This window comes from Condylura cristata, unplaced genomic scaffold, assembly GCF_000260355.1.
Source record: "Condylura cristata isolate star-nosed mole 26May11 unplaced genomic scaffold, ConCri1.0 scaffold00023, whole genome shotgun sequence".
In the NCBI taxonomy this organism is placed as follows: Eukaryota; Metazoa; Chordata; class Mammalia; order Eulipotyphla; family Talpidae; genus Condylura; species Condylura cristata.
In genome coordinates, this window is record NW_004567124.1 from 14,519,100 (window position 1) to 14,545,754 (window position 26,655).

A 26,655-nucleotide genomic window follows, 5' to 3' on the forward strand; every position below is an offset into this window, starting at 1 on the left:
ACTTTTATCATCACAAGAAAAACTTACCAGCAGCCACTCTTAATTTTTCCCCAAATATTTGTCCTTTTCCTAAGGCCACAACCAGTCTACTTTCTGTCTTTTATGTTTATCTATTTTTGACATTACTTATAAATGATTTCACATAGTACATGGCCTCTTTCACTTAGCATGCTGTTTTCAGGGTTTACTCATATTCTAGCATGCATTAGTACTTCTTTTTGTTGCCATATTATATTTTCCCCCTTTGCTTATCCATGCATCAGTTGATGGATAATTGTGATGTTTCCACTTTTTTTACTAAAGATTTATTTATTCATACAGAACTGGGGTATAGGCCAGAGGTGCAGGTGCGGTGAGAGGATTCACTGGAGAAGACTAGGGAACAGGACAGGCAGATCAACGAAGGACACTGCTGAGGGGAGCAGTGGGTGAGTGGGTGGGTGAGGAGAGGTCTGCCATGCCATGTGTGTCACCTCCTGGGCTGGGGATCAAACTCATGCTGAACTGGCTTTAGCTTCTTAGTGCTGTGCCTTAACCCACTGCGCCACCAGGGAGAGCCTGTTTCCAATTTTTAACTCTCATGAATAAGGGTACTGTGAAATCTATGTACAGGTTTTTGTGTGGATATGTTTTTTTATTTTGAAGGTATGTGGCTAGATGTGGAATTGCTGGACCATATGAGGAAATGACAAAAGCCAAACTGTTTTCCAAAGTGGTAATACCATTTTACATTCCACCAACATTCTAATTTCCCCACATCTTCACCAGCTCTTGTTTTTATAGCTCTCCTAGTGGGTGTGAGATGGTTTTTATTTGCATTTACTTGATGCCTAACAATGTTGAACATCTTTTCATAAAAGTTTAAATAGTTGTATATATTTCTTTGGAAAAATATCCTTTTCCCATTTTATAATTATTTATTATTGAATTGTCATAGTTCTTTCTATTACTAGATAATGAGTCTTTTGTCAGATACATGATTTGCCGAAATTTTCTTCTATTCTTTCTATGGGTTGGCTTTTAACTTTACCGATATTCTCTGGAGCACAAAAGTTTTCAATTTTGATGGTTTTATTTTTTGTTTTACCTTTTGTGCTTGTGCTTTTGTCATATATCAGTTAATATTGTTTTAAATACACCATATTAACCAGAGGGAGGACAGTTTCAGAAGCATCCATGTGGGCTTCTTACTATGATGGTCCTTATCTTATAGGCAAGAGTTCAATGTGATGATAGTTGTGGTGGTGTGGAGATCCACCTCATGGCATGCAACTTGCAATTTTATACTTGAAAACCTGGGAAATAACTCCTAGGTGAATCCATATCATCAGTGTACTCAGCTGAACTTCAGCCAGCTCTCCATCTGTTATCAAATGCATGTTGGTTCTGACTCTCAGATGGAAGCCGTGGTGGTGTTTTGGGTTTTTAGGCATCTACACAGACCCTATTCCAGTAGTCTTCAATATATTTAAGTATTCATTTTTCCCAATATATAATCACTCAAAAAAATGGCTATACTGTTTTTGGAGGAGGAAGGGGAGTCTTTAAAACAGATACTTCCTACACTGATGCAGAGTCCTTCATCCTAGAGACAAGGCCAGTTGTTTAGTCAGTGGGCTTTCAACCTGAAAATTGCTCAGACTGGGGAAGTGGACAGGGATTGAATTTTTTTTTAAAAAAAGATTTATTTATTTATGCATACAGAACTGGGGCACACTCAGAGGTGCAGGGGCGGTGAGAGGCTTCACCAGAGACAGAATGCGGAGCAGGACAGGCAGATCAAGGAAGCACACTGCTGAGGGGAGACGTGGGCAAGACAGGAGAGGTCTGCTGTGCCATGTGGGTCACCTCCCAAGTGGGGATCGAACTCTCATTGAAGAAGTTGGGAGGAGCTTGCAGTGCCAGCATCCTAACCCATTGCACCACGAGGGAGGGCCCAAGGGTTGAATTTTTTAAAAGGGGCAACTGTCCTTGGCCTACTGCTTCTCTGCTCTTGCCTTATGACTGTCAGTGATAAGAAGCACCTTGGCTGACCACATGCCAGTTTTGATCCGAGTATGTCATGCTTTATTCTCTGCAGGTTAAATCGGTTTCACTACCCCTCCAACCTGGCCAGTCTTTATGACAACTGTAACCCATTGGTCCTGAAGTTAAATGCCACCAATTGACCTCTATTATTGGAGAAGGGAACATCATCCCTTTGCATGGCTATTAATAAGTCCAGCTCTATTACTGTCTCCTACCTCAGTCCTGGCCTGCAGAAGTGAGCCACCACTGCAGTTCTTGGTGCTGCTGCTTCTGTTTACACTGACACAGCCCTGATGACTATGGTTAGGGGTATGTCCTTTGGGCTTTTCCATGGGACATAGATGTTGTCTTGTTGGTGTGTATGTAAACACACACACACACACACACACACACACATACTACATTCCAGCACGTACACTTCCCTTGGCCTATTTATTTTTCCGCCAGCCATCTGGCAGGACAAGTCATGCATTTGCACTGGTTCATTATTTTTTCAAGCTTTAGGACACCCTAGCAGCAAATTTGTCTTATCTCAGGGGATCCTTGACAAGCAGACCATGTCCTGAGAAAGTCAATGAATTCTTGTTTGTGTTTTGCCTGTTTGATCAAGCATTGCATTCTGGGGGTTTTTCTCTGCATCCTCCAAAGGTTGAATTACTAGTTCTTATTATAGAGGAATGGTCTCTTCTACTCTACAAGCTGTGAGAATTCAGCTGTAGAGTCCAAATCCTCAGGAGATGTCCCCAGGCCCTCCCATCCTGCATGTCAGGTTTCCCAGACAGGACCCTGACTTTAACATAGCAGACCTAGGTATCTGAGCATTAACTCTCTCTGAGCTCTGCAAGTCTATCAACTTTACCACGTTATGTCATGGACTGTATGTATCCCACATTCTGCTCAGGATGGAGGACTTCTTGTCAAACAGCTGGATGTGGGTTAGTCCTCAAACTCCACCACCAGCACCATCTCTAAGATATAGATACCAAGATGGCATTAGAAGTTTATTGGAGAAGTAGCTGAGGGTTAAAATGGGAGGATGAACAACAGATGGAGAGAGCCTTCTCATCTAACAGCAGGTCTACCACCCATGTAAGAACAGTAGGTATGGGCAGAAGGAGGCTCACACTGCAGCTCCATTCTGACAAAGTCTCTCTTGTTCAAGCTGATGGGGTGACTCCAAGTGAAGGTTGTATATTAGGTAAGGTTCATTCTTGGGAAAGAAAGGCTAGTCTTGAACCCCCACTACACCCAGTTTTTGGGAGCAAGCAAGAAGAATATAACTAGGGCAGATTCAGAGTCACCTGTGTGTCTCTCAGCAGGTTCTTGTGAGAATTGAGTGTCTGTACTGTGGTCATTAGGATCCTGAGGTTCAAGAATACTTGTTGGAATCCTAGAGTACCCATAAAAAATTAAAACAAAACATTATAGATAAAAATCCAATAAAGGAAATAAAATGAATATTCAAAAATACTTAGTCTTTTTAAAGACAAAAGGAAAGGAAAGAAAAGAAAGGAATAAAGACAAATAGAAAAGAAACAGAAAGTAATAGTAGTAAAGCCAACAATCAGTAATTAAAAAATAACATTCAACTCATTGCTATCAACAGGAGACATGGTTGGAGAATGATGAAATAGTTTGAAAGTAAAAGTGCAGAAAAAGACCATGCAAACACTAAGCCAAATACAAAACAAATCAAAACAGCCCTGTGCTCACTGTATTAACATGAAATGAAATAGTTTTCTGGACAGAGATCATTGCCAGATGTAAAGAGAGCATCTCATGACCATAAAAGGGTTTATTCATCAAGAAGTGTTATTATATATCAAGTATATACATCTGTTAATAGAACTTCAAAATTATTTAGTAATATTGACAGCATTTACTTGAAAAATAAATCTAGAATCGTTGATTTTATAATTTCTCAGTAATTGATAAACGTAGACAAAAAGACTACATAAAAAGTTTGAACAACACTGTTGATCTACCCACTGGTGTGAACAGAACTCTACATCTTGGGGCCTCCCTGGTGGCACAGGGGTTAAAGTCTCGGTGCTACCAAGCTATCACTAGCCCCTGTGGCATGAGTTTGATTCCTGGCCATGGTGCTGACCTACATAATGCAGCAGACTTCTCCTGTCTCACCTGCTCCTCCCCTCAGCAGTGTATTTCAGTAGGTCTGCCTGTTCTGTTACCAACTCTATCTCTGGTGAATCCTCTCACCACCCCTCAACACCCCCACACCTCTGGCCCACAGCACATTTCTTGTATGCATAAATAAATAAATCTAAAAAAAAAGTACTCTAATCTCATACCTGAATAGTAAACATTCTTCCTATGTCCATGGGTGATCACCAATGTAGACCATAGATTGGGTGGTCTGGGTATGTTTAAAAAGGCTTGACATTCAACAGAATATGTTCTCTGACAACAACAGACTTAAAATAGAATTCAGTAACACAGTTATATCTGGAAAACTCACAAATACTTGGAAACCAAGCAGCATGCTTTTTTGAGATGGATCAAAAAAGAAATAAGGAAAATTAGAAAACATTATGACATCAAAATATGGAGTGAGCTAACTCAGTGTTTAGAAAGAAATTTACACTTTTAAATGTTCATATACAAAAGAAAATAGTCAAAAGCAATGATTTAAATTTCTACCTTAAGCAAAAAAAAAAAGGAAAAATGAAAATAAATGAATCAAAAGTAGGAAAAATAAGTTAAATCAAATGTGATTCTTTGAAAAAAGTAATTAAATTGATATGCCACAGCTAGCCAAAATAAGCAAGAAAGCAAGCTCAACTAGCCAGTCAAGAATGAAAGGCACATTATTCAGCTATTTTAAAAAATTAGGTAATTGAACAATTTTATGTCATAATAATTTCAACAACTTAGTTAAAGTGAACACATTTGATGAGGACTCTGAGTGATGAATGTTGTGTGGTAGCATACACCTGAAGCAGGGGCATCTTACATTTCTGAGTCATCTGCAGGGTTGTAAACCAGTGTTACTTTAATTAAAAAAAAAAAAAAAGACATGTGAAATAAAAAAGCCAAAAATATATAAAAGCCACTATGAGTACAAATAAGGGATACTGCTAGCAGAATTAAAATTGTCATTAAAGTTAAATTTGAATAATTGTAATTAAGAAAATCTTCCATTATTTTTGATTATCTTGATTTCCTATTAGAAAGGATGCAGATGCTATCACAAAAATAAGGAAAAATGCCATTTGTAAATGATTAATCAGAGTCAGGACTCTACTACTGCATTTTAGTCATTGTTCCCTTTACCATAATTTCATAGTGTTCTTTCTGGCATTATTTTATTATAGGATTCTAAGTTGCACATCTATTTTTGTCAGAGACCTTGCAAATAGATTGGAAGGATAGCTAGATAAATTGGTGTGGAACAATGCTAATTCATCAAAGCTAGAAAAATAACTGAAAATACAGTGATTTAGTACTTTCTGTAGCCCCCTATTTTCCTTAGTCATTTGTATCATTATTTATAGATAGTACAAAATGTTTTCAACTGAATGTATTCACATAAAAATGCCTATTGAGATGATATATTACAGTAAAAGCTTGGTTATTGGGCATTTGGCCAAATGGAAATTGTGGTCAGGAGTTGAAGGGAGCTTTTATAGCTTTGAGAAAACAAAGTTCAAAGAAGGTTTTTGTGGAGAACTGTTATTGGTAGATTAATAAATAGGGGCGTTTTCAAATTAAAGTTAGTGCTTCATAGTAAATTATTGTAAGAACTGCACCTGTAGTTACTCAGCTATGTCTGAGGGGGAAGTTACAGGAGGGAAGAAAGTCAGGCTTTGGCTACAGTGTACACACTAGGTTCTCTTTGCACAAGCAGCACAGTGAGCATGTGAAGAAGACAGCTCCACTCCATTCCCTAAGCCCCACGGTTTTCATTTGTATTTCAGCATGACTCTTCATCATATAATGCTCATGGCTAAGTTTGTTTTATGTTACAGAGCAATAGAACTCATACCTGGTAGATATTTTTAAAAAGAGAATAAAAATCAGCCATAATTTCATATCTATGAACCACCAATTTTGTGATCTTCTGGTATTTTTCCCCTAGTGTGTTTTTATCTATATTTTTATACTCTACCACCTCCACAAAAAAGGGGGTGGGTGATATTTTTCTGTACTTGTTTCCCAGTCACTCTGCTTATGCTTGTTAATTAGATGGCCATATCCCCACCCTTGATAAAACTAATTGTGAATCACTAAGAAAATATTTCTCAAAATAACTACCAGTAGGCTGAGAGCATTATGAAGGAAAAACACCAGGGAGTGACTATCAAAAGCACAATAGGGCATTTAGGGTAATCCCTAAATCTGAAGCATTTAGGGAAGACTCTTCTGAGGAAGAGTATTGTTTAGGTTGCTTCCAGCTTCCACCAACAGTCTTGAAGTAACAACAGATATTGGCACAAATAATAACACATTTATGTGTAATGCCATGAAGCAAAGAGGAAGGTTAGCTACTGTAGCCGTTGAAGAGCGCTGTCTGACCAGCCTCTTTGGAAGTCTCTTGGCTTTCTGTCCATGGTTACAAGATGCCTGCCACAGTTCCAAATGTCTTATCTTCCCAGGATGACGTCCAAAGGCAGAAAAGGGTGGGGAGGCTTCCCTCAAGTTTCTTTTAAAAGATGAAAAACCCTTTTGCTAAAGTAATGCCTCCCTTCATGGGAGACTGATTGACATCTCTTGAGCCAGAATTATGACATGTGGGCATTTCTGACTTTGTCATTGGTGAGTAGAATCATGGTGAGGCTTGGAAGATTCAGGATTCAGCTCTGGGTGGGGATGAGGAGGGAGCATCCAATCCTCACACACATTGTCACCCAATATTTGAATAAAATCAGAATTTCATTAGCCATTTCATTACCCCATTAATAAAGTACGCCCAGGTATTTAAAAAGAGATAGAGGTATATGTATTGATAGAGCTGTAGTTTCAAAATATTAAGTGAAGGAACAACATAATATATTGTGTATATGATACACCTATTTGTTTAAAAACAAATTTTTAAAAAATCTCTCATGCTGGTATTTCCATAAAATACTTCTGAAGAAACTTAAGAAACTGCAGTATTTTCTCTGAGAGTTGGCAAGGATGAAAATTATGATTCACTAATTTATATTTTTTCTGTTAGGGTTTTTCACCTCAAGGTTATATATGTATAATTTATTTTTAGATTAATTGATTAGATCTGATTATCTGAATAGATAAAGTAGAAAACATAAAACATGTAAATAAAAATGCCAAGGCATTTTTTATTTATATAATGCTTAAAAACATATTCATTTAACTTTTTACACAGTTTTCTTAAATTGTACTTAGTAAATATGTCCACAGAAAAATTTACACATAAAAGGTCATAATGATGTTATTCATTATAGTCTAAAATAGCAGGAAACACTCAAATGTCTATCAACAGATGAGTGGATAAAGAAATGGGGTAGGGCCCTCCCTGTTGGCGCAGCGGGTTAAAGCACAGTACTGAGAACCTAAAGCCGCTTCCGCATGAGTTCGATTCCCGCCTGCCCGGGAGGTGACCACATGGCGCGGCAGACCTCTCCTGACCCGCCCGCTGCTCCCCTCAGCAGTGTACTTCGTCCATCTGCCTGTTCTGCTCCCCACTCTGTCTCTGGTGAAGACTCTCGCCGCCCCTGAGCTTCTGGCCTGTACCCCAGTTCTGTATGCACAAATAAATAAATCTTTAAAAAAAAAAAAAGAAAAAAAAGAAATGGGGTATATCCTTATATTGGGATATTATTCATGTAAGAAATTAATACTGCCAACATGCTGCAACCCAGATGAACCTTGAAAACATGGTAAGTGAAAGAAACCAATTACAAAAGCACACATTGTAAGCCATAATTTATATTAAATGTCCAGAATAGGCAAGTCTGTAGAGATACATAGTGGATTACAGTTGGCCTGTGAATCAGGAGTTTGAGAGGGCATCTGCTGTACCTCTTTCTGAGGTACAATGTTCAGATGTGATGTCAGAACACTGCAAATATATTAAAAATCATTGAGTTTTACAGTTTAAATAAGTCTATTGTATGATGTGTGAGTGATATTTTAATGTTTTTTTTTGTTTTAGTGTGCCCACATGGTTTTTTCCTTCACCCAAGAGCAAAATTTCTAGAAACATTGCTTTAAGCTCTTTATGTACACTGTAAAAATAGATTGACACTTATCAGTACATTTTTTCTTTGAAAATGTGACTACTCCTCTGTCAAGCCTTTTCTCTACTCCTTTATACCTTTGTCGACTTGCACACTTATTTTCCTGTCAGAAAATCTATCACTGGAATTTTAATTTTTGTTTTATCTGCTTTCATTTTTCTTGTAAAAAATAAGGGACTCTATTTTGGGGATCATAACTTTACCCTTATTTTTAGAAAAAAAATTACTTCATTAAGAAAACATACAAATAGCTGACAAATCAGATAATGAATAGCAGCAGGTTCTGATGCCTCATCCTCTTGTCTCTTGTTCTCACTTCCCAGAAGGAACCACTTTTTAACAGTTTCTATTTGTTATTCTGGTCATTATTCCCATAATGCTGAGCAGCTGATACAAGTCAGTTAACTTCTAATTATAGCTGCTTTGGCTACAGTTTGACCCATAGTAGCATTCTAGGTTGAAAATATATTTTCCTCAGAAACTTGAGGCATTGTTTTATCAACCTTTGAGCACTGTGTTGCTATTGAGAAATCTGGTTCTTGTTCATTTGTGGATGATCCCTCTCTGTTTCTCAGTGAAATATGATGATTACATTACTGTTTTAAGATTTCACAATGATACACCATGCCATATGTATTTTTAAAAAACAGTTTTAAAATTTAAAAATTCACTGTGGTTAGACTTTGATATGCATTCAAATGTAAAGTCTTTCAGTTTCTCTTCAATTCTGAATTTTTTTGTGTGTGAATTATTTATAATAATTTTCTTACCTTTGTTTCTGTTATTGTATGGGGGTTTCAACAAGTTGGATGCAAGGTCCCCCAGACTCTCAATCAGAGTTCCTTATTGAACTACAGAACACAAAAACTGATTTGAGGGACTATTTTCTCACATTTCCCAGATGGTCTTATGAAATACCCTGCTAGACCCATAGGAGAAAAGTTAAGTTAATATATAGTAAATGACTTACGGTCTAGGTTAGTAAACTTTCTTAAGTGATAGTAAATTTTTTAGGGATCACAAGCCAGGAGGCAAAAATCAAGGCTAGTATGTAGATACATATCCATTTAAAGTATAAATCAGAGACATAAATTTTATGAGGGTGGGAGGAGGAATGGGGTGGGAAGAATACACTTTCCACTGTGTACTCTGTGGGCTGTGATGATGGTACACAGTGAATTGGTGATGGGAAGCCCATGGGGATTACGACTGAGATGGGAAAATGTACAAAATGAAGAATTATGTAAAAACAATAAAAATTAAAAAATTAAAGTATAACCATTTAAAATATATAACATATTCTTATGGGTAATAAAAAAAAGTGGTGGCTGACTAAATTTTGCCCACTAGCTGTATTTGCCTAGTAACATAGAAGAGAGGCAGCAACTGCTATTCTCAAATTAGACTTTCAGCCCAATTTGCTAATTCATGATAAAGATAGCACTATATAGTGATTGATGGAACTGTTCATCAAGAAGTGATACATGTCATCAGTGTTTACACCCCATCACAGATATACCCAAAAATCCAAAACAACTAGCAACAGACCCAAAACAACACATTGACAGCAATACAATAACAGGGGATTTCAACACACCAATTATATCACTAAATAGATCATCTATATAGAACTTATATATGGAGAGAATGACCTTAAATGAAGTAATGGATCAGAAGGACTTATTGCACATATACAGAGTCTTACATCCCAAAATAAATGAATATACATTCTTAAGTGTATATGGAACATTATAAAGGATAGATCTTACGCTGTGACACACATGTCTTAAAAATCTTATCACAGTTGAAGTTTTATAAAGCATCTTTTCTGATCAGTGATGGAAATGATAGAAAATTAGATATAAGCTTAGAAACCAAACTAGAAAACCGCCTAACTTGTGGAGATTAAATAGGTATCCACTTGAATAATTCCTGTAAAGAAGAAAAATGCTGAAATAAGAAAAGTTTACACTGAAAGAACCAAGTAAAACAAATAAACACATACATAAATCAGTAGAAGGAAGGAAATAAGGTTAATTTTTAACAAGTAGCCATACCTTACAATAGGGAAAAGGAAAGCCGCTTTAATGAGTGGTGTTGAGAAACTTGGACAGATGCAAAAAAGAAAAAAGAAAAACTAGATCATTATTCAACTGTGTACACAAAAATGAATTCTAAATGATTTAAAGACTTGGATGTAAGACCTGAAAAGATAACATAGGTAAAATGTTCCTTGACCTCAACTGTAGATGTATTTGAGGACAGACCTCCAACAATGAGAAAAACAAAAGCAAAAATAAACAGATGGAACAATATCAAACTAGAAAGGCCATGCATTTCAAGTGGAACCACCTCCTGAGCAAAAAGCAGCCGATGGACTGCATATCACATGTCCAAGGGCTTCAATTCTAAAATGCATTTAAAAATACATACAGGGACTTCCGTGGTAGTGCAAGTGATTACATCTCAGAACTCTGAAGTTATTCAAAACCACTGCAGCATGAGTTTGGTCCCCAGCCAGAAAAGGACCCACATGGTGCAGCAAACCTCTCCTGTCTCTCCCACTGCTCCCCTCAGCAGTGTATTTCAGTAAATCTGCCTGTTCTGCTCTCCACTCTGTCTCTGGTGAATCCTCTCACACTCTACACCTCTGATCTATACCCCTTTTGTATGCATATATAAACAAATATTTTAAAAATTCATATAACATAACAACAGAAAAAATAATCCAATTGAAAAATATGCAGAACTAAATAATCACATCTCAAAAAACAATGCTATACAGCACCACATATCACATAAAGGAAGTGTCACTCAAAACCAGAATTCATTACAGCTTAATGAATTGTAAGCAAAGCAAACATTAAAAAAGACTGGAAACAGGGCCCTCCCTGGTGGCGCAGCGGGTTAAAGCACTGCACTGAGAAACTAAAGCCACTTCCGCATGAGTTCGATCCCCGCCTGCCCTGGAGGTGACCACATGGCGTGGCAGACCTCTCCTGACCCGCCCGCTGCTCCCCTCAGCAGTGTACTTAGTCGATCTGCCTGTTCTGCTCCCCGCTCTGTCTCTGGTGAACCCTCTCACCCTCCGCATCTCTGGCCTGTACCCCAGTTCTGTACGAATAAAAAAAAAAAAAAAAAAAAGACTGGAAACAACAAATGGTAGATAAAAGGAATGCTCATCCACTTTGGTGGGAATGTGATTTGGTGCAACCAGTATGGCAATTACTTACATAAATAAAAGTGGAAACACCATATAATCTAGCAATGCCACCTCTAGCTATTTATCCAAAGAATATGACAATATTAACAAAAGATGACTTGTACACACCTTTGTTCATAGATAGTTCACTTTGTTCACAATAGTAAAGATATAGAACCAACCTAAATGCTCATCCATGGACATCTGGATAAAGAAAGATAAAGGATAATACTCAGCTATTAAAAAAGATGAATGTATGTTTTGGGGCACTGTCTGTTGGGGTGGACTTAAGGTGATCATGCTAAGTGAAATAAGTCAGAAAGTACAAGAGTTATTGGACAGTTTCACTCATTTGCAAGTACAAATAAGCAAAGTAAACAAACTGTCAAAATATAAGAGAAATATCTCTTATGAAAACCATCTTGGTTCCCAGAAGGCTAGGTGGGGAGCAGAAAGGGGATGGAGGAAAAAAATCGGGAAACACTGGGCTTAAGTGGAGGGTAAATGGAGCATGTGCACATGCTGAGGATGGAGCAGTGGGTGAGACAGGAAAGGTCTGCTCTGCCATGTGGGTCACCTCCCTGGCTGGGTATTGAACTCCTGCTGCAGTGGCCATGGATAGCTTCATAGTGCTGTGCTTTAACCTGTTGTGCCACCAGGGAGGGCCCTGTTTTTAAGTTCTTAAGTATTTTTTTATAATTTATTTTACTTTCATTCTATTTTAGAAAAAAATAGGGGAAAATCTACTTTGTTCTTACAATTAAACTATTGTACTAGGAAATGGGTGATAGGATGCTACATATCTGAGTTTATACTAAGTATCTCCTGTAACTTAAAATATGTGAAAATGATAGGAATTGAAAATGGCAACATTTTCCAAGCATTTATTTCTCACTATTTGTGGGTTGGTCACTAGAACTTACAGAAAATTATGTTTTTCTTACTTAGGTTCATCCTCAGCAGCACCGGCTTCTTTTTGAAGTATTTGATGAAAATCGATTGGTGAGTGATATTAGTGTGAATTACAGCTTCATACTAAATATACTAAATATTTAGTATATAATATATAAGTATATTTTATAACACAAGAGTATATTTCAGTAGAGCAGGAAGGAAAAATGGGTTGGGAATATGATGAGAGATGATTTGGCATAGTTGTGGAGGCTATGGGTGAAGCGGTGAGGTGGAGACGTTGTTTTGCCCCTTGCTGGTGCTGTATTCTACCTTCACTTTCTCCTCCCAGGAATCCATCCTGGTTGTCAATTCTGAACAGATTATCTGACCTAATTCAAGGCTAGTTGTGACCAGAGATGGCAGGCTATCTGGTCTCTGTCTTTACTGCCTGCTTGCTCACTTCTCTACGTACCCTGGTCAGCTGTCCCAGGCCCAGAGAAGCTTCTAGAGTGTCTTCATTTATGCCTTGTCATGCCACTGGGCTCTTCTGTCCAGTCACAAATTCCAGTTTACTCTTTTATCCCCACTCTGTTACAAAAGAAACCTTCAATTGATAGAGTTCTCTAAAGCATTACCAGCCTTACAGAGGCCAAAAACAAAGTTAAGCCTGATTTTATTTTTATAAAAGGACAGTTCTGATTCCTGATTTCCTTAAGACTATCTTGAAGTCCTACCCTTTTCCTAAATTTGTCTCTGGAATTCTAATTCAAATGTCTTTGGGACATTTGGGAGTTCTAATTAAAGGGTCCTGGGACAGCTGACCAGGATCCATGGAGGACTGAGCAGGCAGTGAAGACAAAGGCCAGCTAGCCTGCCATCTCTGGTCACAACTGGGCTTGAATAAGTTCAGATAATCTGTTCAGAATTGACAACCAGGATGGTTTACTGGGAGGAGAAAGTAAAGGTGGAATGAAGCACCATGAAGGGGCAAAACAATTGTCTCCACCTCACCATTTTACCCGTCTAACATTTATGTTTTAACCTGAAAGATAACTGAAGGTATAAAAATAGTGCTGTATGTTCAGAGCTTATCAGTCATAAACAAAAGCACCAAAACTGACATTGAACAGTTGTATTTGTTTTTCGCTAACAAAGGAACTGGTTTTTTAAGAAGTTGTTTTAAGTGTGAGTTTACACAAAATCCTTTTTCTCCCTCAAGTTATGACAGCTATACTAATTGAAGATATTGCAAACAATGTCTATTAACACATAAGCCAAGGTGCTCTTTTGCTGCAAAAAGAGATTATTCATCACTATTTGCAGTCTGATTCTTTAAAGCTGAATGACAGATGATGATTTGGTTGTCTGCTGTGGTCAGAACTTTCTGTTTTCTCTAATTTTGCTTTGTCTTTTGAATAGGAAATATTTTCATTTGTTTGCCTTGCCTCTACAGGTGGTCTCCTTCTGGAGGGGACCAGATGAAATTTAGTCCTGGTGTTTGTAGTAATGAGGAAATAAATGTACACAAATATATATAATATCAATTATGTTTTAAATAGTAAGACAAATATTTATACACTTAAGAATTAGAACATTATCAAATCTTCAAAATCCCGGTATACCTCTGCCCCCAAAATATCTCTTTTTCTTCTTTGCTTTTCTAAAAAATTTTTATCATGTATATAGGTGTAAATGGAAAAACATAGTTTCCTTTTTCATTTTTGAATCCATTAAAATAATCTCGTTTGGAATATATTCTTTGTAACATGACTTTTAGTGTTGTATTTTTTTTTTTTTAAAGATTTATTTATTTGTACATACAGAACTGGGGTACAGGCCAGAGGCTCAGGGGCGGTGAGAGGCTTCACCAGAGACAGAGCGGGGAGCAAAACAGGCAGATCAACGAAGTACACTGCTGAGGGGAGCAGCGGGCGGGCCAGGAGAGGTCTGCCACGCCATGTGGTCACCTCCGGGGCAGGCGGGAATCGAACTCATGAGGAAGTGGCTCTGGCTTCTTAGTGCAGTGCTTTAACCCGCTGCGCCACCAGGGAGGGCCTAGTGTTGTATTTGTAAGACTGATTTTCACTTTGCTGCAAAAAATATTTTCATCATCTACAAATGCCAGACTACCTTAATTTGTCTTCCATAAGAGTATGTATATATTATGAATTTATCTCTTATTGATATTAGTGTTTTCATTTTTTTTGCTTGTACCAATTAATAAACATTCTTACTATGTCTTCTGATGTACATAAATGAGTGTAACTTACTATACATGTTTGGAGGTTGAAGTGCTGAGGCATGCTGTTACTGTGTTGATTTTCCTGTTGTTACTGGCACTGATGTGAATCTCCCCTTATTCTTGTTAGCACTGTTGGTGAACTGTTATATTGGAGTTATTTGCATGTTGCCCACCAGGAGGGATAGTTTTCCACTTTGCTTAGTCATTTGCCAGTAGCTTTAGTATGCTGTGATTCTTTATTGCCAGAAGTGATAATTGCCATATAATGATCAGTGCATTCGTACTCCTTGAACATCTACTATGTATATATGTAATCTACTGTGTCTGTGCATATATATCCTATACTTGATGTCATGACAAAAGGAAAAAACATTGCCTCTGTCTTTAACAGTATGATACTTCTAGAGTTATAAACATGATACATAAACATGTTTTAAACCATTAAAACTAAAACAAAAGAAAAAATTGTACACTGTTCAGGATATTGCCAATTCCTATACTGTTCTATTCCTGTGGTTGGTACACAGTAGTTTCTAACCTTCTGAAGCTATTTTCTTATATTAAAAAAGTGAGGATAGCAATATTTGCCCTGCTTGTCTCATAATTATATTGTAAGCATAAAGTGAGACAGTGCTATGAAATTATTTTTAAAAATTCATCTTGATACAAATATAGTGTTTTTTTTTAAGATTTATTTATTTATACATAGAGAATTGGGGTACAGGCCAGAGGTGCAGGGGTGGTGAGAGAAGTCACCAGAGACAGAGTGGGGAACAGAACAGGCTGACTGACAAAGTACACTGCTGAGGGAAGCAGCGGGTGAGACAGGAGAGGTCTGAGCCATGCAGGTTACCTCCAGTGGGGATCAAATTCACACTGAAGCTGCGGCTGTGGCTTGCAGTGCTGTGCTTTGGCCAGCTACACCATTCGTGAGGGCCCAATATAATGTGTTTTTAACATTTATGGACTCTTGTACTTACTTCTCTCTAATACCATATTTTTGTATTACTCAGGTATGCTATTTAGGTTCTCTACTGTGTTAAATACTTTGCTTACATTCTAAATATGGCTTTTCTCAAGATGCTCCCTTTACTAGCAAACAGAAGATTAGAACAGGGTAGTGTACATCATTCTGATCCTCTGATTTGTTGCTTTACCAGTAGATAATTGAAGTGTCCATACCACCTGAGATGATAGAAACTGTTGCCTGTGGTGGAATAACAGATTTGATTTTATGGCACCAAATGACCTGTGTACTGTGCATGGCATTTAATCTTTATCTTCCTGCAGCAGCATTTATAACTAAACTAAGAACACATCCTTTTCCTTGCAAATTTGCTTGGCAATGTAGCAGGAAGAGCACAGATAATTTCAAGCAAAGAAAATTTCAGTTTCAATTTTCATTCCGGAAACTGTTCTCAATGTAAGTGATACTTATTTTAGAAGAAGGGTAGGCATTTCTTTTCTTCAATTTTCATACCTAAGGTTTATGAACTATGGTCTTTGGTGATGGTGATAATTGTGGTGCTATGGGTAATGCTGGGCTATTACAGAAAGATGTGCCTTTAGAAGAATTCTACCCACCAGAGTAATAGCAGTGCCTCTGTCATTGACCTAATAAGGGATATCACCCCCACACATCCAGACTCTGAATTAGGAGATATACGTATTCTGTGTTTGGGGTGGAGATGTTAGCTTTAGTAGTGCCTATATCAGCAATCTCATAGTAGATGGAGAGAGCAGGCAGGGAGATGGGGTGAAGGGAAGAGTATGATTTGTTTTAAGGAAGCTGACAAGTCTGAAGTCTGTGGGGAAGGCTGGCATGTGGAAGAGTTGATATTAGCATTGAGTCTGGAAACTCAGGCAGGGTTTCGTAGTGTAGTCTTGAGGCAGAATTTGGGAAACCTCAGTTTTTCCACTTACAGCAGTTAAAGGTTTGGGTAAGCCCCACTCCATTACCGAAGGTAATTACTCAATATCTGTTGATTAAAGTGTTAAGCTAAAAAAATAAAAATAGCACCATCTAGACTGGTTTTTGACCAAACACTTGGACCAAGACAGATGATCCTCCCTCTGGCCATGAGCATTTAAAATTCTAGTAAACAATTAGTATTATCCAGAGCATACCCATGACATGTAGACAATCACCTCTTCTGTGTAGATAATCAGTAACCAAACATCTTAAAATATGGGGTATCAATCGAATCCTAAAATGTATCTGCTCTGTTTCAGAATATGAAATTTCATAGTATTTCTCCCAGATGAGCTGCAACCAGCCTCCAAATGTTTTTCACTTAAGTTTAGGGTTGACACCCTGCTTTTGGCACATGCTTCACTAAAGGGCTGTTGTAGCCTGGATTCCCTAGATTCTATGCATAACTGTTATAAAAGGGTGGTACATATCTGTGCAATCCAAATCAGAGTTATCAATGCAATCTGTTCATCCTCTCTGGAATTAAAACTCAGGGGAGCAAAAGGGGGAGGGTGCCCTGTGGATTGTGTAGATGATTATTGGTGCTTTGGTGGTAAGTGTGGTGTGGTAACATACATTTGTAGACTTGTGAGCCTATACCCACAAATCATAGTGTTGTAACCCAATGTCACCTCAATAAACATAATTAAAAAAGAAACATAAAACACAACAAAATATTTTAAACTCAGCAGTTCTAGAAAGTACACATAATTCTGTTAACATTTTTTTTTGGTTAAACAACATTTAAAAAAAAAAAAACACCATTATGTGTTAGATCCTCCTCCAACCCTGGGGATAACCATTATCTGTTAGATTCCCCCACCCTACTGCTTTTTCCTCTGGTAAGATCAGTTCTATTTTCCACATCCACTAGTTTATTATTTTGTTCTGTCCATTCACTTGCTTTGTTTTGTCATATTCCACTTATAGGTGAGATCATCTGAGGATTGTCTATATCCTCTGTCTTTTTTCACTTAGCATATCCCCTCAAGTTCCTTCCATTTTGTTACAAAAGACATATTCACCTTTTTTTCTTATAGCTGAGTAACATGTGATTCTCTTACCTTATATTTACTTGACTGAATCCCTCTTTGCAAATTTTGCCAACACCATTCCTTCTCATCTGGCTGCAGTGCCTGTTGATATGTTCTTAGAAGTAGTAGTTTAAGAATTCTTTGCTTTGGCACAGCTGCTGTAACCATGAGTATGCTTAGGCTTCAGAACAAGTTCACTTCCAATTCCCTCCACTGTGGCATAAAGAAAGTCTGGTTGGACCTTAGTGAGACCAATGAAATCACCAAGGCCAATTTCCCTCAGCAGATGCTAAAGCTCTTCAAAGACATACTGATCAACTGGCAGCTTGTGACTGTCCATTCCTGGGCTCGATGCCAGAAAAACACCTTGGCTTACTGGAGGGGCAGGCATATGGACACAGGTAAGCAAGAGAGTCCTGCCAATGGTGGAATGCTGAGATGGTGTCCTGGATGAGGAAGTCAGCAATTCTGTGCAGCTGCTCGGAAGATATTGTGAATATAAGAAGATTAATCTCCACATGTATCACAACCTGTACCTGACAGTGAAGGGGAATATGTTCAAAACCAAGGATTCTCATGGAACACATGCATCAGCTGAAAGCTGATAAGGCCAGGAAGAAGCTCTTGGCTGACCAGGCTAAGGTCCACAGGTTTAAAACTGAGAAAGCAATGAAGTGCCCTAAGGAGCAGTTCCAGTCCAAGAAGTAAGAAACCATCAAGAGTTGGAGGAGGTGACCCTCCCTGGTGGCACAATGGGTTAAAGTGCAGCACTGCAAGCAAGCTGCTGCTTCAATGCGAGCTTGATCCCCAGCCCCGGGGGTGACCCACATGGCGCAACAGACCTGTCTCGCCGGCTGCTATCCTCAGCAGTGTGTTTCAGTACATCTGCCTGTTCTGCTCCCCACTTTTGCCTTTGCTGGCTTCTCTTGCTGCCCCTACACCTCTGGCCTTTATCCCAGTTCTATATGCATAAATAAATAAATAGTTTTTAAAAATTAAAGAGTTTGAGGAGGAAGATACAGCAAATAAAGCTCCTCCCTTGTCTTGACAGTACTTTGTGGTATCAGCAATTACATTGATCATTTGTTTAATAAAATGAGATATCAACTGTCTAAAAAAATGTAGTAGGTTGGCCAGCTTTACAGAAAAGTTCTGAAAGAAAGCAGTAGTCAGTACAACTCATTCATCCAACGAACCTTGTGTTAGCACTTACTTAGTACTCAAATGAGTTCTGGAGGTTGAGAAGAAATGTTCGGCATAGTTCTCACACTCTGGAAGCTTAAAATCTACTCAGAGGATATGAAACTGATGCATATAGTGAAATTTCCCAGGGATATTTAACCGGATATTTTGGGTTCATTTTCTTATATTGACAACAGAAGAGCTTTGCTTTTTAAGTAGTGTCAGGCCACAGGCATGAGAATTACAGTTCGTGGATCAGCCCATGAGAAATGGCCCCTTCTTTTGAGTAATCAGAACTCTACCTTAAGTAAAGAAGGAAAGTTGCAAGGCAAAGTGGAAGGATTAATACTCTCTTGTGTAGGGGGGATAAGAAGATATTCAGTGAATTTTGTAAAATAATAAAAGAAACAGTTACACAAAACCAAGGTAACATAATTTTATTAAGTTTGTATTTGTCCATGTTCTGAAATATTACTATCTTTTGAGTCAGAAATATAGTTTTAATAAATCCCATATTTTTTATTTTGTCATGTCTTGATTAAATATACTGTTAGAAAGGTATAATTGAAAACAGATCTATACTAAGAAGTTGTTTTGTTTTTGTTTTTTTAACAAAGTACATGTTTTACATATTTGCTTTTACTTAGGAAAAAAATCACTTAGGAAAATACAACTTGGGTGTAGTACCATGTGGTGTAAACAACTGAACTATTTTACTTTCCTATGAATGAGCCAGTATATATTTATTACTGCAGTTCCAGCTATAAAATTCAGGTAAGGGGTTTAAATATACCCTAGAGTATTATTTAAAAATAAATTCGTCTCTTTCAAATAGAATACCAACCTTGGTCTATGACATTTAGGGGAGAAATTAAAATATTAAACTTTTATTACCTAGTAAACTGAAAATAAAGTAAAGGTTAAATAAATACAAAGCAAAAATATATATATATATATACACACACAAAATCACAATCTCTACAAGGACAAACAGTTTACTGTTCTCTTCTGTGGGATCTTTATCACAGTAGTAAGTCATTCTACCTATAAGGCAGTGCTAGTAACCAAAACTATAAACAAGTTTGTACTGTGTTTATATTAAGAAATATGCAGACTGGTTTGTATTTCTTTATAGATATGAAATAGCTAAATGGGTTGTTTAAACTACCAGTAGGGGCCAGCAAAGAGCTCTTAAGAGTTTTTCAGAACAGAATTGGCATTGAGATGTGTTTATTTGATGTGTTAAATCCTTTTTAGACTTCTTTACTTACCACAACACTCTTAAATGAATGAGTTGTAGAGACAGTGGAATAAAATATCTTGTGTGCTTAAACTATATTGGGGTATAGTTTTCCTGTCTAATCTGCATATATATTTTTTTAATGGAATGTTTGCTTAGGCTATTTCTTGGCAGAATTTTAATAGTCAAAATATAAATGGCATCATTTAAAGACTGTACTACTTGGCTGCAAAAGACTTTAAAATTACAAGAGAAAATGCTTGGTGACAGCTTCTCTTAAGCTTTTTTCCTCAGATGTATGCTCAGTTTTTGCATTAGCATTATTACGCTAATTTTGCCTCCTACCCTTAAGCTTTCACTTTTTATAGAATTTTGGCAACGAAATGTTTATTTGATTTAATGCTAAAATTTTACTTCACCCCAAAATTCCGGTATATTCAAATATATGTAACTGTTTGAATTTACTCATTTTTAAAAAATTTAACTCTATTTGTACATTAACTAACTTGACTAGATTCCTAGTATAGCCACTATTTAGAAATTCAATCTTTGATTTGATACTCAATTACATGGGGCTTCGTTCCTACCAACTTCCTGTAATTCTATCCCTATGGGTAAAAATATTAGTGGTCAAACTCTGCTGGAGAAAAGTATAGGCACCGTGATTCACTTAGTTAAATGTTCAGTTAGTAGAGCTGGAGTGAAAAAATACTGTTTCAACTTGAAATGCTAGAAGATTGTTGTTCTTGTGTTACTCATTCATGCAAATTGGAGAAGGTATAATTGAAACAAGGTTGGCAGTGTTCGAGGCAGTGTGCTGCAGCTGAGCTCAGCTTTAAAGGTCGCTGGAAATCAAGTGCTTTGTAAGTGAAGGCATTTTGACTACAAGCGATTCAAGACATTTTGGATACGTCAGTCTCAGGAATGGGTCGTGTTTTTCTTTCTGTGATAGCTGTTATCTGATGTATAACTTAAGATAAAGACTACTCCTTAAGTACTCTTTCAGGCACCACACATGATTTTTTCTTTCGATGGCGTGCAGCTGCTTCTAGTCTGTCTACCGACAGAGATCTTCGTTATGACTTTCAGCCCTTAACATGTTTGGAAATGAGAACAAATGGCACAAAGCTTACGATTGCACTTTGCAGCCAGAAGAAGCAATACTTATCCTTTGTCAGAAAACTCCGGAGATGATTTGGATAGCAATGCTCACATGTGTTTTCAAAGACCAACACGGATTTCAGCGTCTAATGTTGTTCAGATGAAGCTGACGCCTAGACCGACAGCACTAGCTCCGTTAATAAAGGAAAACGTTAAATCTCAGGAAAGAGCATCTGTTCCTTCACCTGAAAATGTTAATAAAAAGAGCAGCTGTCTACAGATTTCACTACAACCAACAAGGTACAGTGGATGTCTTCAGTCGAGCAGTGTCTTAGCTGATGGTGATGATGCTTCATTTACTTCTGCCTTGAAGGATGGCATTTACAGTAGTGCTGTGGCTGAGAATGAACTGAATGTTGTGACTGAAGGTAACCTTTTAAGCAGTGCTGCCATCTGCAGTGATAGCCTTAGTAACTTTTTGACCAGTGAGAATGGGTCTTATAGTAGCAATTGTAGTGATTATGGGTCATGCACAAGTATCACAAGTGGAGGTTCCTATACCAACAGTATCATCAGTGACAGCAGCAGTTATACCTCCCCACCAACTGATGATTGTTTTTTTGGTGGAAATTTGTCTTCTGATAACACTTCTACTGGAAGTGTGCCAAACAGGAATATTACTCCTTCTGAATTTTTTTCGAGAAGTACAAGTACAGTTTCATTTGTCCAGGATGACTTGGAACATGGACTGGAAATTGTAAAATTGCCAGTGAGCAGGAACTCAAAAATTCCACTGAAACGTTGTTCATCCTTAGTCATTTTTCCTAGGAGTCCTTCAAGTACCCCACCAACTTCTCCAACAAGTACAGGTACTCTTACAAACAAAGGATCGTATCAAACCTCACACCAGTTTATTATTTCTCCTAGTGAAATTGCCCACAGCGAAGATGGTACTAATGCTAAGGGATTTCTTTCAACAGCTGTCAATGGACTTCGGTTATCTAAAACAACGTGTACTCTGGGAGAAGTAAGAGATATACGGCCGCTTCACAGAAAGGGCTCTTTCCAAAAGAAAATTGTTATTGCAAGCAATAGTTCAAACCGGACTGTCTGTGAAAAGTCATCTGAAGGCTATTCTTGTGTTTCAGTGCATTTCACCCAACAGAAAGCAACTACGTTAGATTGTGAAACAGCAAATGGTGATTGTAAACCAGAGATGTCAGAAGCTAAGTTTAATTCAAAATCAGAGTATGTTAAACATGTGCATAGGACATCTGCATGTTTACCATCTTCCCCAAATATAGATTACCAAATAAATATCACTGGACAGTTGGAGAGACCAAATTCACAGATAAACAAAAGCCATGCTGTTTTACAAAGAAGTATTTCATTGGGAGGCACTTACCCGAATGTTTCCTGTTTATCCAGCCTTAAACACAATTGTTCTAAGGGGGGACCATCTCAATTACTCATAAAGTTTGCATCTGGAAAAGAAGGTACAGTTGATAACTTACCAAAAGACAACAACAGGGATATCACAAATAAACTATCTAATTGTCTGAAGCATTCTTGTAAGAAGGTAAGTTTCCTTTGGTTTTTGTAAATGTAAATTTATATGTAAATGTAAATTTAGAATAGCTTAATGAAATACTTGTTTCAATTTATTATAACTTAGCAGTTTTGTAGTTGTGAACCTTGTATTTGTAAATCTGAAGTACTCCCAGTGGGTTTTCATTTTGTTGTTGTCGTTATTTTACTGATGTAGAAAATATGCATTAAGGAAAAACTTTCCAATGTGATTTAAGCTATAAAATATTTCTATAGTATAAAAACAAGCATTAAATTATATCTTATACCATTTACCTTGGTCTGTTCTTTTCCTCAAGTGGCATTGTATTTTATATCTACTTTCATATTTTTTGCCTACTTCCAAAAATGCTCAGTCAGTACTTTTCCCTTTCTTAATCATTGTGAAAATATTCTTATTTAAAATATTAAACAATTAAAAAGTCCATATAAAAATGTGAAAATCTTATTATAAATGAAATTAGGTAAATTGTTTTTCTAAACTACATGTATTATTAGATCATCATAAAAATTATTACACTGTATATTTAAAGAAGAGGAAAAATAAATGTCAATTGCATTTGTATATACATTCAACCACAGGAATTTTGTTTCCACCCTATTTTTCTTTAGCTACTACCTAAGACTGCCTTCTTATATGTAGCTCACTCTTTCAGCAATATTGAATTCTAAACTTTATTTGCATTTCGTTTAAATTGCTAGGCATTTCCTATAATTTTCTAGTTACTTTATTAATTTATTTTGATAAATTACTTTATTATATTAGTAATATAATGCTAATGAGTTAACCAAAATATTTCTTTATGTGATTTTTCTTTTCTAAGGCATTTTAAGAGTTTTGAACACAAAGCTTTCTTTTTAAGTTTCAATGTTTTAAAGATCTTGCTAGACTCAAAGAAGTTAAAAAAGAATCCTACTAAAGCAGGGCTAGATGTCAGTACATAATAGTTTGGGGAAAAAAAACTGATCTGTTTATTTGTGTTTACATAGTACTCACTATCTGTACCAAAGTTTTTAAAATAAACTTCAGGACAAGCAGCTTTAAATAATTAAAATATTAAATCATTGTTAGCTTTTCTTTTTTTGAATCTAGTATATAACATATAATCATTGTTATCTAATGTTTAGATTTTAATATATGCAAGTAGTTTGAGTATGGATAAAAGATCAGATTTCAAACTCTGATCTATATTTGAAATTTTAGAATTGTTAGTTCCATTTACAAAACCAGCCTTTTAGAAGATTATAATCCACTCACTTGTTTTGCCCTCTAACAGAAAGCAGTGAAGTAATTACTATAAAAAAACATTAATAGTTTGCTAATTGAATTACCTGTACTTTGTAATTTTATTTTACATTTAGCAAAATAATCTGAAAGGATTAAGTGATCTAGAAATACTTATAAGGCTATCCCTAAAATAGTTGACTTTGTGCTGATATTATAGTTTGCTGTTGATGCTTGTGAAAATGGTTTCTTTAATATTTTAATAGTATATGACTAAATGCCTTTTGCATGACTAAAAATAGACATTTTATTTAAACTTAATTAAGCAAATTTAATTTTTTGTCTGACAATGAGATGTTAGATATTGTTTAGATTATTGTATTATAAAATAGTTTAGAATTGTGCTGGGAGAGCTTTAAATTATTTCTCTTTTTATGTTTACTAGACAATTTCTCTTTATAGAAGTATTATAAATTTTATAGTGACCATTAACATCAATGTATAATAAATCTAAGTTAATCTAATTGACTCAGTAAGAGTTAGTTTTAAGAGGAAAATACTAGTATTGCCTTTTCTAAACATAGTAATGACAACAATAATGGGTTTTTAGAAATAATCCTGTGTTTATCAATAATTATATATCAATCTAATTATAGTGGTGTATTGCAACTCCTTTATAAATAAACAGCTCCCAAAATATTTCCCGTGACTCCAGTTAGTCTAGGGTGGTATTCTGATATGCTGAGTCTGGATTTGCATTTAACAAGTTGATATTAGAGTAGCATTTAGTAATGTCAGCTATCTGCACCCAGCAGGGGTGAAATTAAATCACTGCTTGGTCAGGGACCCTGATTTCTAAAACATTGAGATGTCTAAAGGTTCTTTTCTTATGTGTTTAGCTACCACTCTAGCAGCATAATAATGAGCTTCCAACTCTCTAATCAACAGTTTATTAAAGGCTAATTTTTAAAAGTCTAATGAGGACTTTTACTTATATCTGTGACACAGTTTCTGTTATATGTTCACAACTTAAAGTGAAGATGGGGCTTTGTAGTCCACATAATGATGTTTATTTCAGGCATAGCAAAGAACACCATAATAACTGACATGTTTACAATATGTACTTTCTGAAATACAGTATTACTTTTGTCAATGCTAGATAGTGACTTTTTATCTGAAACTAGGTATTTGATGGTTTAATACTGTATGTAATATTTTGTTAGCACCATCAAAAAATAGTTAAGGAGTTAAGGTACTTTTTAACCTGTTATAAAAATTACTATTCAGATGCCTAAAACCTGTGTCTGCACTATTTTTGTTTTATTTTCTTCTATTCTCTAGAGATCTTAAATTCTGTGTTTGGATGTACAGAGGTTTTGTTATCCTATTATTTAAAATACCTTAGTATTTTCCCACACTTTTACATATCTTTCGTTGTTCATATATGAGCATGTTTTTATTAGAAAATTTGGTCTCATATTTTTTATTTTAAGTACATTTTGTTTTTGTTTATTGTCGCTGAGAACTATATTGTTTAAGTCTAGTATAGATTTTTTAAAAAGTTATGTCTGAATTATTCTAAAAGCCTTTAACACTAATCTGAAGATTATACATTGTAATAATGTCTTAATTCATTTAGTCATTCTGAAATGAATGTTTTAGAATATCTTTATCTTTATTATTATTATTACATTTTTTCTAAGTCCTTATTTTCATTCTTTAGCAGAATATTTACAGAAATTTCCTTAAATTTTTTTTTGAGCAATACTTTGCATTTCCTATAAAAACAATATAACTTATAAATATTAACTTTAAAACTGTGATGCAGCAATCTTTTATGCTTATATATATTTATTCCTTAGAACTGAAGAATTATAATATTAATTACAAGGAGGTTCTGTTAGCTGAAATGTTTGCTTCAGAAATACTTTGTATTTCTTTATGGATGTTTCTTCTTCTGTGCATTTATCTAGCATACTTTTTAGTTCCTACCAATTGCCAGGCATTGACCCAAATCTTGGTAATAAAAGATAAAGTACAGTCTTTAGCTTCCTTGGGAACTCCCACTCTGGTAACAGAGATATACTGTTAAACAAAAATGTTCATTGTGGTCTACCAAAATAGAGGTGTGAATGAGACAATGAGAAAGAAGATGCAGTATTTGTCCAGAGGAGAGTACCAGGTTTGCAGAGGAAGTCTACACAGAGGAGGTGACCTTGAGCTAAGTCATAATAGTAAGTTAGTTGAAATTGCCCAGGCAGAGAAATCAAGAAGGATATGCTAGGACAGGGATTCTCAGTCTAACACTACTGACATTTTGGTCTGCATATGTTTTGTTATGTGGGGGCTGGCCTGTGCCTTGTAGGAAATTTAGCAATATCTCTGTCCTAACCCTACTAGATGCCAGTTGTGACCATCAAAAAATGTCTCCACAGTTCCAGATGACCCCTGGGGCCAAAACTGATCCCTGTTGAGGTCATTGTTCTAGGCTGAAGTAGCCATATAGGCAAGGCTAGTACTGGGAGAAATCACACTAAAAATCAAGCATTAGGCACCCCAGGGTATCAGAGCAGATTATACATTAGAAGTGGGTGGGAAGTCACATTGGATGAAATACCTCATGTTGATGAGAAAGCAGTGTGTTACCAACTAACAGGCAATAGTTAGGCAATGGAAGTCTTTGAGAGTGTAACATGCTTGTTTTTATGTCTTTAAGTGATACATTTT

General features: G+C 36.4%; 1 protein-coding gene across 5 annotated transcripts in view; it reads left to right on the forward strand.

Annotated features, from left to right (window-relative positions):
• Positions 1 to 26,655, forward strand: part of NEDD4 (neural precursor cell expressed, developmentally down-regulated 4, E3 ubiquitin protein ligase) — a 105,016-nt gene that overhangs the window by 20,504 nt on the left and 57,857 nt on the right. For 4 of the 5 annotated variants that reach the window (XM_012728781.1, XM_012728783.1, XM_012728782.1 and 1 more), the window contains exon 1: positions 21,133 to 22,695. In XM_012728781.1, coding sequence (XP_012584235.1) covers positions 21,133 to 22,695 — 1,563 coding nt within the window. Of the gene's footprint in view, positions 1 to 12,399; positions 12,454 to 21,132; positions 22,696 to 26,655 lie in introns of those variants that run through there. The other variant, XM_004687767.2, reaches the window with a different exon arrangement.